Source organism: Polypterus senegalus, chromosome 1, assembly GCF_016835505.1.
Source record: "Polypterus senegalus isolate Bchr_013 chromosome 1, ASM1683550v1, whole genome shotgun sequence".
Lineage (NCBI taxonomy): Eukaryota > Metazoa > Chordata > Cladistia > Polypteriformes > Polypteridae > Polypterus > Polypterus senegalus.
Window position 1 is genome coordinate 76,677,433 of NC_053154.1, and position 12,592 is coordinate 76,690,024.

Here is a 12,592-nt window from a genome sequence, read left to right on the forward strand (position 1 = left end):
TCTACATGTTTTGTATTTTATATTTTTCATTTTTGCCTATTTTTCCCTGAGTAATTTTGGTTACATTTTTTTAAAATGCGGCCCCCTCTTGTTAAACTATTTAAACATTACCTGAATCACACTATCCATCCATCCATCCATTTCAGGATTGCAGGTTACCGTGGAAGCACTGGATATATGGTTTGAACCAATATTGGATGAAGTGTTAGTGGATAACACATATATGTACTTTATAATGTTATTTATTTATCTGAGGTGTTGAATTTAGTATTGGAAATAAAGAGAAACAGACCAAAAAACTGACACACAGAAATCTGCAGTTCATAAAGGATATCTTTTTGTAGTGTGTCCACAATCATACAGGTCTAACTTCATGCTGACAGTCAATTAAATGTAGACATGGGGTACTAATAGTTGGAATATATTTAGTCAAATTCTAAACAATCAATTTAAACTCTTTTAACTGAAAATATGTACTTAGTGTAAATGCAGGTGTTGTTAGCACAACAGTTTTTGCCGTTGCAACTGTTGACACAGCATAACTATGTCTCTCTTTCTCGTGTCAGAATTTTAAGGTTCAGATGTTTGTCCATCTAACTCTTCTCAGTTCATTTGTCCAAAATGGCATACAGTAAGTAGGCAAGTTTCTGCTTTATTGCCTTTTGACATTTTCACTCTTCCAGTTAGATTTTACAGTTCTTCTTTTTGACATTATTATGAAACTTTCTTTATAAATAATATTCTAATTTGATTTGTTTCATGCGTTATTCTCTGTTGACTTTTAAGTTTTGTCTGTTTGTTCTTCTGATGCACACAACTTTTGCAGATCAATGCTTGAAATAATTTTCTGTCTTCTTACAGCTCCGACCTTCTCAACATTATAGTTTAAATATTTTATGTTTCACGCAAAGGCATATTACATTACACAAAAGTTATCAGTATGAAAATTAAATTTTTCAAATGATAATGCTCATCAGAAAAAGTTTTGGTCATGAAAACTCACAGTGATTTTAAGTCACAACATTGTAACCTCAAAATGTCCAAAAAGAAGGCAAACTGTTAAAGTTTAAACACTGGCCATTCTCTTGCACAGCTTTTTTACTTTTGCTTTTTCAGCTCCTCTCATACTTATTGCTTCTGGTCATTTTCTTTGTCTTCTTCTTCTTTACAGCCAATGATATCTTTCACTACTTGTTCTTCACTTGCACATATTCCTTTCACTTTTTCTTCATCTGATAAGAATTCCTCACTCTCACTTTCAGCATAAATTGGAATTTCCATTTTTCCCTTTTGCAGTGTTTCTACTGCCTTCGTGTCATGCAAGTGGTGTATGACATCTTCTGGGAAATCTTCTGTCTTATCTTCTTGACTATCCTGAGAGGTGTTGGTCTGATCATAGCAAATTCCATTCAAAGAGTTTGAACATGAGTTTTCATTGCCCTTGTGTTCTCCATTCATTAGCAACTGTGGCTTTACTTCAATGGAAAGAGTATGAAAACTACTAACCGTTTCTAGCTGATGATCGTGTTGCACTATTGGCAGTTCTTCAAATGTTTCAGACTCTTTGCTTTCGTTATTATCTCCAAATGCACTGTACATTTCTGTTAAATGACTATCAACGACTTCTTGCTGCGGTTCTTCATCGAGTATTATTGTTCTTATTCCTCTACTTGCTGTATGACCATAAGATGCATTGGGTGAGTCAGCTTCTGAAAAGTCAGAGTCTTCAGAGTTAGCACTGAATTCTGTCAAATTTTCAAAAGTCTTGTAAAGATTGTTGGGTAAATTGAGCTCTGCGGTGAAATCAACATTAGTCTTTGTCGAAAGCATTTCCCCTTCTTCTATGCTAACTGTGTCATCAGCAAAATCTTTGATCCCTGTATCTTGATTCGTGGCAGATGCATGTTCTTCCACTGATGTCTGTGGTAAACATGAATCAAACACTTCAAGTTGACTTTTGACTTCATCATCTAATGATTTGTGAACTTCATCTGATATGCCACCCACGCTTTCAGCTAATATGTCTATATCTTTGTGTTCTTGCATTTCTCTGCATTCATGCACTTCAACACTCATCTCTTCAGAGCATTCTCCCTCAATATCTTTAAGTTTATCATCTGACTTTATGTCTGGGAGCCCTTCATTGTCATAGTCTTTACTCTCTGCCTCTTTAAAGAGGTTGGTTTCTTCATGATGTTCCTCTGAACTCAGTGTGTCTTTATCCTGGTCTCGCTCTGTTTTTTCAGAGACATTAATATTTTCTTCATCTTCTCTTATGATCTGTGGGTCTGATTCTAATTCTTTAGACCAGCTGCTGTAACCTTTAGTTTCCTCTGTTATATGTTTGTCTTCTTCCAGGAGGTTTTCTGTCTTTTTAGGTTGAATTATTTCTTCTCCATTTCCACATAATGTTTGTGTGTCTTGATCATTGTCTGTCTCTATTGTTTTATTTAGACTAATGTTTTCTTCCATTTCCGCTGTTAACGTTATTTTATTCCCCTGATCTGTCTCTGTTTCATTCCAGATGTTAATGTCTTCTTCTACTTTCCCTAATATTTGTGTTTCTTTCTCCTGGCCTGCCTCTGTTTCTACAGAGAGGCTCTTGTCATCCTTACTTTCCACTATTATATGTGTGTCTTCAATCTGTGTGCTTTCTGTTTCCTGAAATGGACTTGTTACTTCTTCACTTCCCATTGATAGTTCGGCATCTTCCTTTTGGTCTATCTCTTTTACTTGAGCATCTTCTTTATCTTCCACTGTTATTATTTCTCCAACTTCTTGGTCTTTCTCAGTTGATATCTGAATGGTCTCTTCTTCTTCCGTTTCTTTTTCTTTAGATAGGATGATGTCATCTTCAGTTTCACTTGATGCATGTGTGTCTTCTTCAATTTCCATTCTTGTCCATTTGTCTGCTTCCTGGTTTGCTACTGTTTCACCAGAGAAATGGACTTCTTCTTCTCTTTCCTTTGATGTCTCTGTGTAATATTTCTGGTCCACCTCTGTTTCTTTGGATAAGTTAGTGTCTTCTTCAGTATCCACGGTAAGAGTAATGCTTTCTTTTTCTTCTACTGCTTGGTCTGTCTCAATTCCTTTATCTTCTTCTCTAATTTCCTCAGATGTCTGAATATCTCCTTCCTCCGCTACCTTTTCTTTACATTGGATAGTGTCTTCTTTAGTTTCACATGATATTTGCATGTCTTCTTCCTGTTCAATTTCAACTTCTTTAGTTGGGCCATTTTCTCCTTCATTTTCCACTTGTTCCAGATTTATTGCTGTTTCTTTATGGAAGCTGGCTTCTTCTTCACGTACTATGGATGCAAGTTTGTGTTCCACATCTGTTCCTTTGCATAGATTGTTATCTTCTTCATTTTCAGCTATTATCTTTTCGCCACCCTCTATCTCACTAACTTCAGAGTTGCTGCTGTCTTCTTCATTTTCCTCTGATATCTGATAAATTTGCTCTTTCTCCAATTGTTTTTCTTCAGATTGGCTGGTATCTTCCATACCATCTTCACTTTTTCTAGATGTTTGTCCATCTTCTTTAATTTCTACTGCTGAGTGCTTGTCTTCTACCTGATTTATTTCTCTTTCTATGCAGAGGATGATATGCTCTTCACCTTCTTCCAATGCATTTGTGCTTCGCTCCTGACTGATTTCTGTTTCTTTAGATATGATTATGTCTTCTTCCGTTTCCATTGTTATCTCTTTGGCTTTCTCTTGCTTTATTTCTGCTTCAATAGACAGACTGACATTCTCTTCAACTTCTATGTCTGTATGTATGGTTTCCCACTGGTCTATTTCTACTTCTTTATTGAGACCGTGCTTCATTTGGTTATCTTCTGTTTCATCTGATATTTTAACGTCTTCCTGTTCTTTACCTATTACCATGCTATGTATCTCCACTTCTTTAGATAAACCAGTGTCTTCAGTTTCCTTTGATAAATGTATATAATTCTCCTGATCAATCATATCTTCACTTTCCATTCTTATGTCTTTGTCTTCCTCTGGCATTATCACTTTTTCTTCTTGTTCTTCATGTTCTTCTTCTTCTATTTCTGCTTTTATCTCTTCATTTTTCTCCTGTTCTATTTTTACTGATATAGAGGGAGTAATGTCATCTTCTGTTTCTCCTGTCATATGACTGATTTCTTCCTGGCCTGTCTTTATTTCTTCAGATAAAGTAGTATTTTCTTCATTTTTTTCTGATGTAAGTGTATGTTCCTCTCCATCTTCCTCTGTTTCTTTTTCCATTCTTATCTGTTGGCTTTCTTCATGATCTACCTCTGTTTCTGTAGGTATATGAATTCCATCTTCTTTGGTTTCCTCTGATATATGCATTTGTTTCTCCTGGTTCACCACCATGTCTTCAGATTCCTTTTGTTCACTTTCTGTTGTTATTAGTTTGTCATCCTCCAGCTTTATCTCTGTTTCTTCAGATGGCGTAATGTTTTCTTCAGTTTCAGTTTCAATCTGTTTGTTTTCTTCCTGTTCTGTCTCTATTGATTTTGAAAAAACTGCATCATTATTGTTTGCAGATGATTTCTGTGTATCTAGTTTCTGGTCGTTTTCAAATTCTTGCAATAAATTGGTTTCATCTTCTGTTCCTCCTGATACATGTTTTTCACCTTCCTGTTTTGTCTGATCTGCTTGATATAGTTTGCTGTCTTCTTCAGTTTTCTCTGTTATCATGGTGTCCTCCCCCTCCTGATACACTTCTGCTTCTTGAGAAATCCTGATGTCATCTTGGATTTCCATTGTTGTTGGTTTGTCTTCTACCTCATCCATTTTTATTTGTTTCAATAAAGTGGTGTCTTTTTCTTTGAATAATTCCATGCTTTCATCCTGGTCTGTCTCTGCTTCTTTAAGTAAGATGATGTCTTCTTCCACTATTGCCTGTCGATATTCTTCCTCATTCAACTCTGTTTCTTTAGATAAGCTGATGCATTCGTCTGTTTTCTCTAATGCTAAAATTTCTTCCTCTTTCTGCAACTCTCTTTCTTTAGAGACCATGATTTCATACTGATTTTCCAGTTCTGTCTGTTCTTTATCTTCCTGATCTATCTCTGCTTCATTGGATAGGCTAATGACATCTTCAGTTTTTACTGTTATCTCTGTCATTTCTTCCTGGTCAATCTCTGTTTCTTTAGATAAACTGGCATATTCTACTTCTTCTTCATCTCTATATTGATCTGTTTCTTTGGAAACCCTAATGTCATCTTGATTTTCATCTATTTTAAGTGTGCTTTTTTCTTGTACTGTCTCTGTTTCCTTAAATAAACTGTCATCTTCTTCAGTTTTACCTGATGTCAGTATATCATGTTCTTGGCAAACTTCTGTTTCATTAGACAGCTTAATGTCATCTTGATTTGCTACTGGTATCTTTATGGTTTCATCTATTTCTGTTTCCTTAGAAAAGATGCTGTCTTCTTCCTTTTCTTCTGGTATATGTGTGTCCTCCTCCATGTTGGGTTCGGTTTCTTTGTGCAACTTGGTATCTTCTTGTATTTCCTCTAATGTCTCTCTGTTATTTTCAGTTTGATCTCTTATCATTTTATCGTCTTTCTGGTCTTTCCCAGTTTCTTTAGATAAACCCATTTCTTCTTCAGCATGCATTATTATCTGTCTTTGTTCTTCATGATCCATCTCTGATCCTTTAGATCCTTCAGTTTCCTCAGATATTAGTGTGTCTTTTCCCTGTTCGTTTTCTGCTTCTTTAAATAGGTCAGTTTGTTCTTCAGTTTCTCCTGAGATATGTAATTCTTCTCCCAGGTCTATTTCTTTTTCTTCAAGTGCCGTAGTGAGTTCTTTAATTTCCTCAGATATTTGATCTAGTTCTGTCTTTTGAGAAAAGTGTTCATCGCCTTCAATTTCTCTGTATGTTTGTATGTCTTTTTCCTGAATGATCTCTGTTTCTTTAGATAGGCTGTCATCCTTTTCTTTTTCCAATGTATTATATGTATATTCCTCCTCTTCCGTGTCTCTTTCTTCAGATATATCTGTGTATTCATCATTTTCCATTTTTTCTTGTATACCCTGTTCTTTGCCAAGGCATTTTTCACTTTTCAGTTCCATCAGATTTGTAACTTTCTCCAAGTTTATTTCTGTTTCATTTGAAAGACTGGTATCATCTTTAATTTCCAATGTCTGAGGCTCCTCTTCCTCTACCTCTGTTTGTTTAGGAACGTCTCCATTTTCGTCATTTTCCTCTATTGTGTGAATTCCTTTTTCCTGCATGATATCTCCTTCATCATTCACTGGTAAATGAGATTGTGTTTCCATTTTTGGTTCTTCATCTTTTTCCTCTGTTAACCTTACTCTTTCCTCACTGGCTGTCTCTTCTGTTTTAAATATGTTACTTCCTTCACTACCTGTTGTTAAACATGTATCTTTCACCAGAAGTTTATCTGGATCATTAGAGGAGTCATCTTGATTTACTGTTGTTATCTGTATGTCTGCATGTGTTTCATTATTCGAATTAATATCTTCATCGTGTTCTGCTATATCTTCTTCTTGTGCCATCTCTATTTCTTCAGGAAGGCAAAAGTTCTCTTCATTGTTTGCTGTTAAATGTGTGGCTGTTTCCTGGGTCACTTCAGGCTCACTCTGGAGACCTGAATCTTTTTCATTTTCTGTTGCTGTTGATTCATCTTTGTTCTCCTCCACCACTAAGTGTATGTTTTTCTCATCTTCCAAGGCATTTTCGTGAAATGAGTACATGCCTCCCTCTTTAATTGCATTTACCAGAGAGTCATCTTGTTCCACATGCATACCATTTAATCCTTCACTATCTCCCCTCAATTGAGTATTTTCTTCCTGATTTATTTCATATGTTTCCTCAGGATCACTGGATGCTTCATGTTCCAATTGAATATGTGCTTCCTCTTCTGTTTCAATCTCTGCTTCAGTATATAGTTCAGTGTGTTCATCACTTTCCATTGCTACTTCCATACCTTCTTGTGTCAAGCTTTCCATTACATTTGTTTCAGTTCTAAGTTCCTCTGCAATTTTCTCTTCAAAACCTTCGTCTAAGACTTCAGGGGAAACAGCTGTTTCTGGATTTTGAAGCTGTGGCATGGTATTCGAAAGAGCTTCATGTTTGCTCTCTTTTAGGAACAGATTTTCCTCTGCCATTTTGCCAATTTCCTCCTCATGTTCTTCCTCTAAATTTCTGCTATTGTTTTCAAAAATCTTTCCATGTACAGTGTGTGAATCTGTATCAGCCAGTGTCCCATCAAGTGCACAGCTCTCCATACTCTCTATAAGGCCCCCTTTCCCATTGCTTAGGGATGTTTCTGGGATGTTCTGTTTCTCAAAGTCATTCTCTAAAGTTAGCTGTTCTGTAATAATTTCTTGGCTTCCTTTTATTAAGTCCATGTTGCCTGGGACTAAATGTATGCTATGTTCTGATTCTGCATCCTCTTTGGTCACTTCAGTGATATCATTAGTAGAATCATGCTGATTTGACTCTAATTTACCAGCATTTTGTAGAAAGTCAGTTTCTGATATGGGATATTCTGATTCATCTATAGGAGCTTGCACAACAGTGGATGATGAATCTTCAGCCTTCCAGGTGTCACTTTCTTGTTCAATATCATTCAGTTCCAAAATTTGATCTTTAATCATTTCACTGTTTGTGCTAATAGATTGTACTGCAATGTCTGTTGATTCAGATATTGGACTGTCCAGATCATGCTGCAACTCTTCTTCCTTTTCTTTACCTTTGGCATTCACATCAATAGCATGATGGTCTGAAGATATGTCAGTTTCTGCAGCTTTTTCTATAGCAGTAGATTTTAAATCCAAATGTTCTAGTGTTGTATCCTTCACATAATTAACTGTAGATGCTGAAGCAAGTTCAGTTTTCACTGTGTCATCTGAATGAATGACCACAGGTGTCATTTGTGTTTCAGTTTCATTCATTATATGTGATTGTGTATTGCAGACCAGATGTTCAAACTGTGGCCCTTCTGCAACATTCATTGTCTTCTCTTTGGTCATTTCTTTGTCATTTCCTTCCTCCTCTGTTATTTGAACCTCCTGCTCTTTGGTTATGGGTTCTTGATGAGTATCGGGCACATCAATGTTATTGTATTCTTGGACTTCTACTGGAAGTGCCTTAGTATGTGTTTTGCTACCATCACAGCTCTCCAAATAATCCTGACTCTCGCTACTTTCTTTTATAAAATGTTCAGCTGTATTTTCACTACTTGTTTCATTTTTACTATGATCATACAATGGTATTGAATAAGTTAAGGTATCTGTTGTTTTCTCTGCAGTTAGCTCAACGTCAAAATCTGGCACTGAAGCTGATGATTCAGCACTGAATGTGCCATGGGTGACTTTTTCATGTGTAACGTCAGGAGGAGATGCATTGGATGTCACCTCTTCCATTGAGTTACTGAGTACTTCTTCAGTGTTTCCTTTTGATCTGGATACTGACACTGGAGTGCTGTCCTTGGTTTCAACAGCTGCATTTAGGTTTTCTATGTGTGTGTTTCCTGTAACTAAACTTGTCGCCATCATAATCTTTTGAGGTACTTTAGGGCTTTCTTCTGAAGGCACAAAAGGTGTTGATGTTAACATGAGAGATTTTGTCTGTGAAGGAGTATAAAACTGTGGTGAGCTCTTTTTCATGTGAGCTTCCCCACTTTCAGCAATCCTGACCAGAGGTGAATGAATATTGTGTCCAAGTCCTTCACTTTTTTCCAGTTTGATATCTGTGTAAAAGAAAATAAATGTTAGTGAGTTACATATTGTACTGTCGGTGGTCAATTCTCTTCTTAGATATTTTAAATAAAATGAATTATTTAAACAATTATAATAAGAAACACATCTTATCTGCTCATTTATATATAAAATTGTTGAAATTTTAGAAAACATTATTTTACTATATATTGGGCTAACAGCAATGCTCGATTCATTTGCTTTCCCAGCACTGCTCTTACCTTTTCTGAAGGAGGATCTTTGTAATTCTCCTAGAGGCATCTTTACTTTCAAACTTTCAGCATCCAGAAGAGCTCTGAAATGTAAATAAGATACCATTTCTGAGTAATTTACCTTAAGTGCACACAACTATTGACAGCAATGATAACACAGCTGTTTACTTACAACAAAGACCAACTACCTTTTATTTATCTGTTCATTTTATATAGCTACATAAAATTTGGGCTACTCATGAGTTGTCTCCAAACCCAACATAATGCCAAGGACGCCAAAATCTTGGTAAAAAGGAACTTACTTGGAAAACAATCTATGGCAAGGATTAGTATGAGCAAAAAAAAAAATCAAGGTAACAAAACAACAAACACCTGATGCCACTCTTGACTCTCTTCTTCAAGTCTGTTTTCAGGTTTTCTAGTCCATGTCTCTGTATTGTATCCAAGCTGGAATAGATGCTTCCTTGTCCAGCCAAGGAGTCTCCATGAAAGGACCTGAATGGATGAATATCCTGACCAGGTTGGTTGCTGGTATCTTTCCAGGCTGTAAAGCCTTAATAGAAAGGGAAAGGGAGACTACATCCCAGGGGGTCTAGTATTCCACCTATACACATAAGGCTAGTGGAGCTCCCATATGTACACATGAAAGGCAGGTTGAGAGTTGTAGTCCTGATGGATGGATATGTTGGAGTGCTAGAGTGCCACCAATGGGAACTGCAGGTGAATGCTGCACTTACTTCAAGGGGCTTTTGTCTAACCACGCCTCTCACGCAGCTGTCAAAGAAGAAGGCTCTCAGCCTGGTGACTTGAAGATCTGAAAACGACCCTTATGTCAGCACTGATTCTACTGTCCCCTAACTTCTCTCTTCCTTTGCACTTCCAGACCAACTCCTCCAACACTGGCCTTGATGCTGTACTGAGCCAGGTTGTTATGTATCTCAGCCTGAAACTGTCAGACAAGTAGATGAGATACATCCATTGAAGTGAAGGCTCTTGCCATCAAGTGGGTGATCACTCAGATCCACTACTATCTCCTAGGCCAAGAGTTTGCTTTGGTCCTGGTCAAATCCCAGGACCCCACCTGGTGGTTCTTGAGCCGGCAACCTTACAAGTTCAAGGTACTCCACCAACTGGAATCCTTCCACACCAACACCCTCCACCAGGCCCAAGACCTCATGGCCAGATCTGCTCACCCCCTTAGGACCAAGCTTAGGGGAGACAGTATCATCTATGACCGTCCAAGGATCCCCTGTGTGTATGTGATATGTCATAACTTGCCGGGGATTTCTCCTTCTCTCTCCACATCTTTGCTAATTTCTGCAAAGAACACAACATAACCATCCAAGTAATGCATGGTGTTAGTTTTTAAGTGAGACAGCAGCTATGGAGATCTTTTTCAGCGTGCCAGGAGCAACAGTGTAGATAGAGTACTCATTTTTAAACCTTTTTTCTGTGGTGGAATACTTTTTGGAATCCAAAAAAAATTCCAGGGCACACCATGTTTCTACCAACCAAAAAAACATTAAATCTCTTACATGTGCTAAACTGTCCAAAAGGGCAGGACAGGATGTGGCAAAATAAGCAACTTGGAGACTGCCATTTGCTCTGTGAAAGTTGCTGCAGCCAGACAGATGGACCTCCAACTTGTCTCCTGACTGCTAAAGTGCTCTAAGTGCTGTGTCTACAAAATGCCAACCACAGAGCTGCTTTTATCTCGGCTTCTCCAGGTAGTCACATCCTTCTCAGACAGGATTCGACCACCTGAGGAGTGTGTCTCTCTCAGATCTGGAACTAGGGGCACTACACTATTATTTCCAGTTGAAAAATACTTGTGTAGATTATAATTATCATTATGTGATGAACAATTGAGGATAGCATTTGCAGAGTTTTAACACAAGTTTTAATGTAAACCCATTTAAGAGATGTATATTCTTTTAATTAAATGAGTCTTCAGCAGTTCATTCAAAGTCAACAGTCACTTTGATCACTTAATTTTTACTTTGACATATCTGTGTCTCATATGCTATGCCAATTTGAGAATTAATACATTAGCCTTGTTTTCTTTTTGCCTTCTTTTTAACTTGCCTTTTAGGAAGGCTTTCATATTCAGGTTGTACTTGCTAGGTAATATTTTGTTAAAAGTTCAGGTTTAAGGTATTTTTTTAAGTTTAAACTATGCCATTACTTTTAGTAAATTTCCTTTGTTACATTAATTTTGTGATTCTGTGGGTATTTTGTGATAGAACACAAAACAGCCCAAATAAATGGATACTTATTATAAGGATACCTCCAACAAGCACCAAGTACTAGTTATCTCTCCTTAATCACCTCTCCTCTCACCACCACACTGCCCTCCTCCAGTTGAGTGTTGTCTTCCTTTCCTCCTAGCTCCGACTCGCCTGGACAAGGCAGTGCGGTCCCTTTTATTGAGGACCCTGGAGTGCTTCCAATTCCAGGGCATTGTCTGTTGGAAGTACTTCCAGGTCATCTGGAAGTCTCAAACAGTAGGGAGTGTAACTCCCTGCAGTGCACCCTGATGGCACCCACAGACCTCATCAGGGCTGTTCTGTCAGACTACTGGTTGGCAACTGGGTACCGATATCCAGGGCTGCTACTATCTAGCATCCTGAGAGAATAAAAAGTCCCCAGTGACACTAATTCCCTGTCCTTCATTATTTATTCCATCCGGGAAAGGTACCATAAACATAACGCTTGTCCAATTGCCTGGGCGCCCTGTTCGTGTAAGGGAAATCCATACACTTGGTGAGTCTCGTTTGGGTAAGGCCCCTTCCATCCCATGTGGCACTAACAATTTACTTCATGATTTATGTATTCATTTTATAATTACTTATTTTAAAGTTAGATGTGATTAATGGCAAATAATCACATACATTTATGTGATTAGTTTTTTTTTTTAAATTAATTCCCAGTCCTAATATATATATATATATATATATATATATATATATATATATATATATATATATATATAAATGCATAAACAATGAAAATAGCATCATAAATGCTAACATAATAATAGAATTTCCTGTTAAAACAGTTTTATACCTTCAATATATAGAAAAATTCAAATTCATACTGCCTTCCATCCTTTTTTATAAGTCTTACAGAAATATGTTAATGGTCTTAGATTGGTCGAGGACATTCTCAGGCCAGTGTCTGCTAAGAGAAACTACTAAGAAGTGGAGCACTCTGCCATGACATAATGTTTAACTAAGACACGTCTCCCAGAGTGCTGCCACAAAGACACAAAGGAGTGCTCTGCATAGCCACATTGTTATGGAAATGATTTGACAGGCTTCTTATTGTGAGACCATCTGGAACTTCAAATCCTCCAAGTTACAAACCGATACACATGAATAACATTGCCCAGATACAAAAGTAACTGTAATTACCGGCCTTGTTATTAAAAATGAATACATGGTGGAAATGTGTGCAAAACTATGCAGTACACAGAGATGCATTCTTTCATATTTTTCAGAAAATACCTCACACAAAGTTCATATGTATTATTCTTAGAAACTGCAAGTTAAAAGTTGTGAATGGATGGGAAAATGATTTGGATTCCTTTGAAAGACAAATTTATCATGCATAAAATTTAAGCAGTTCTTCAAAGCAATATTTTTTTAATCATATTG

At 37.0% G+C, this 12,592-nt stretch overlaps 1 protein-coding gene across 1 annotated transcript in view; it reads right to left on the minus strand.

Moving 5' to 3' along the window:
- Nucleotides 1-315: 315 nt before the first annotated feature.
- nes (nestin) overlaps nt 316-12,592 on the minus strand; it is a 46,946-nt gene continuing 34,669 nt past the window's right edge. The window contains exons 3-4 of the mRNA XM_039751138.1: nt 8,946-9,019; nt 316-8,717 (exon numbers count right to left, since the gene is read on the minus strand). Coding sequence (XP_039607072.1) covers nt 1,129-8,717; nt 8,946-9,019 — 7,663 coding nt within the window. The 3' untranslated portion in view covers nt 316-1,128. The remainder of the gene's footprint in view (nt 8,718-8,945; nt 9,020-12,592) is intronic.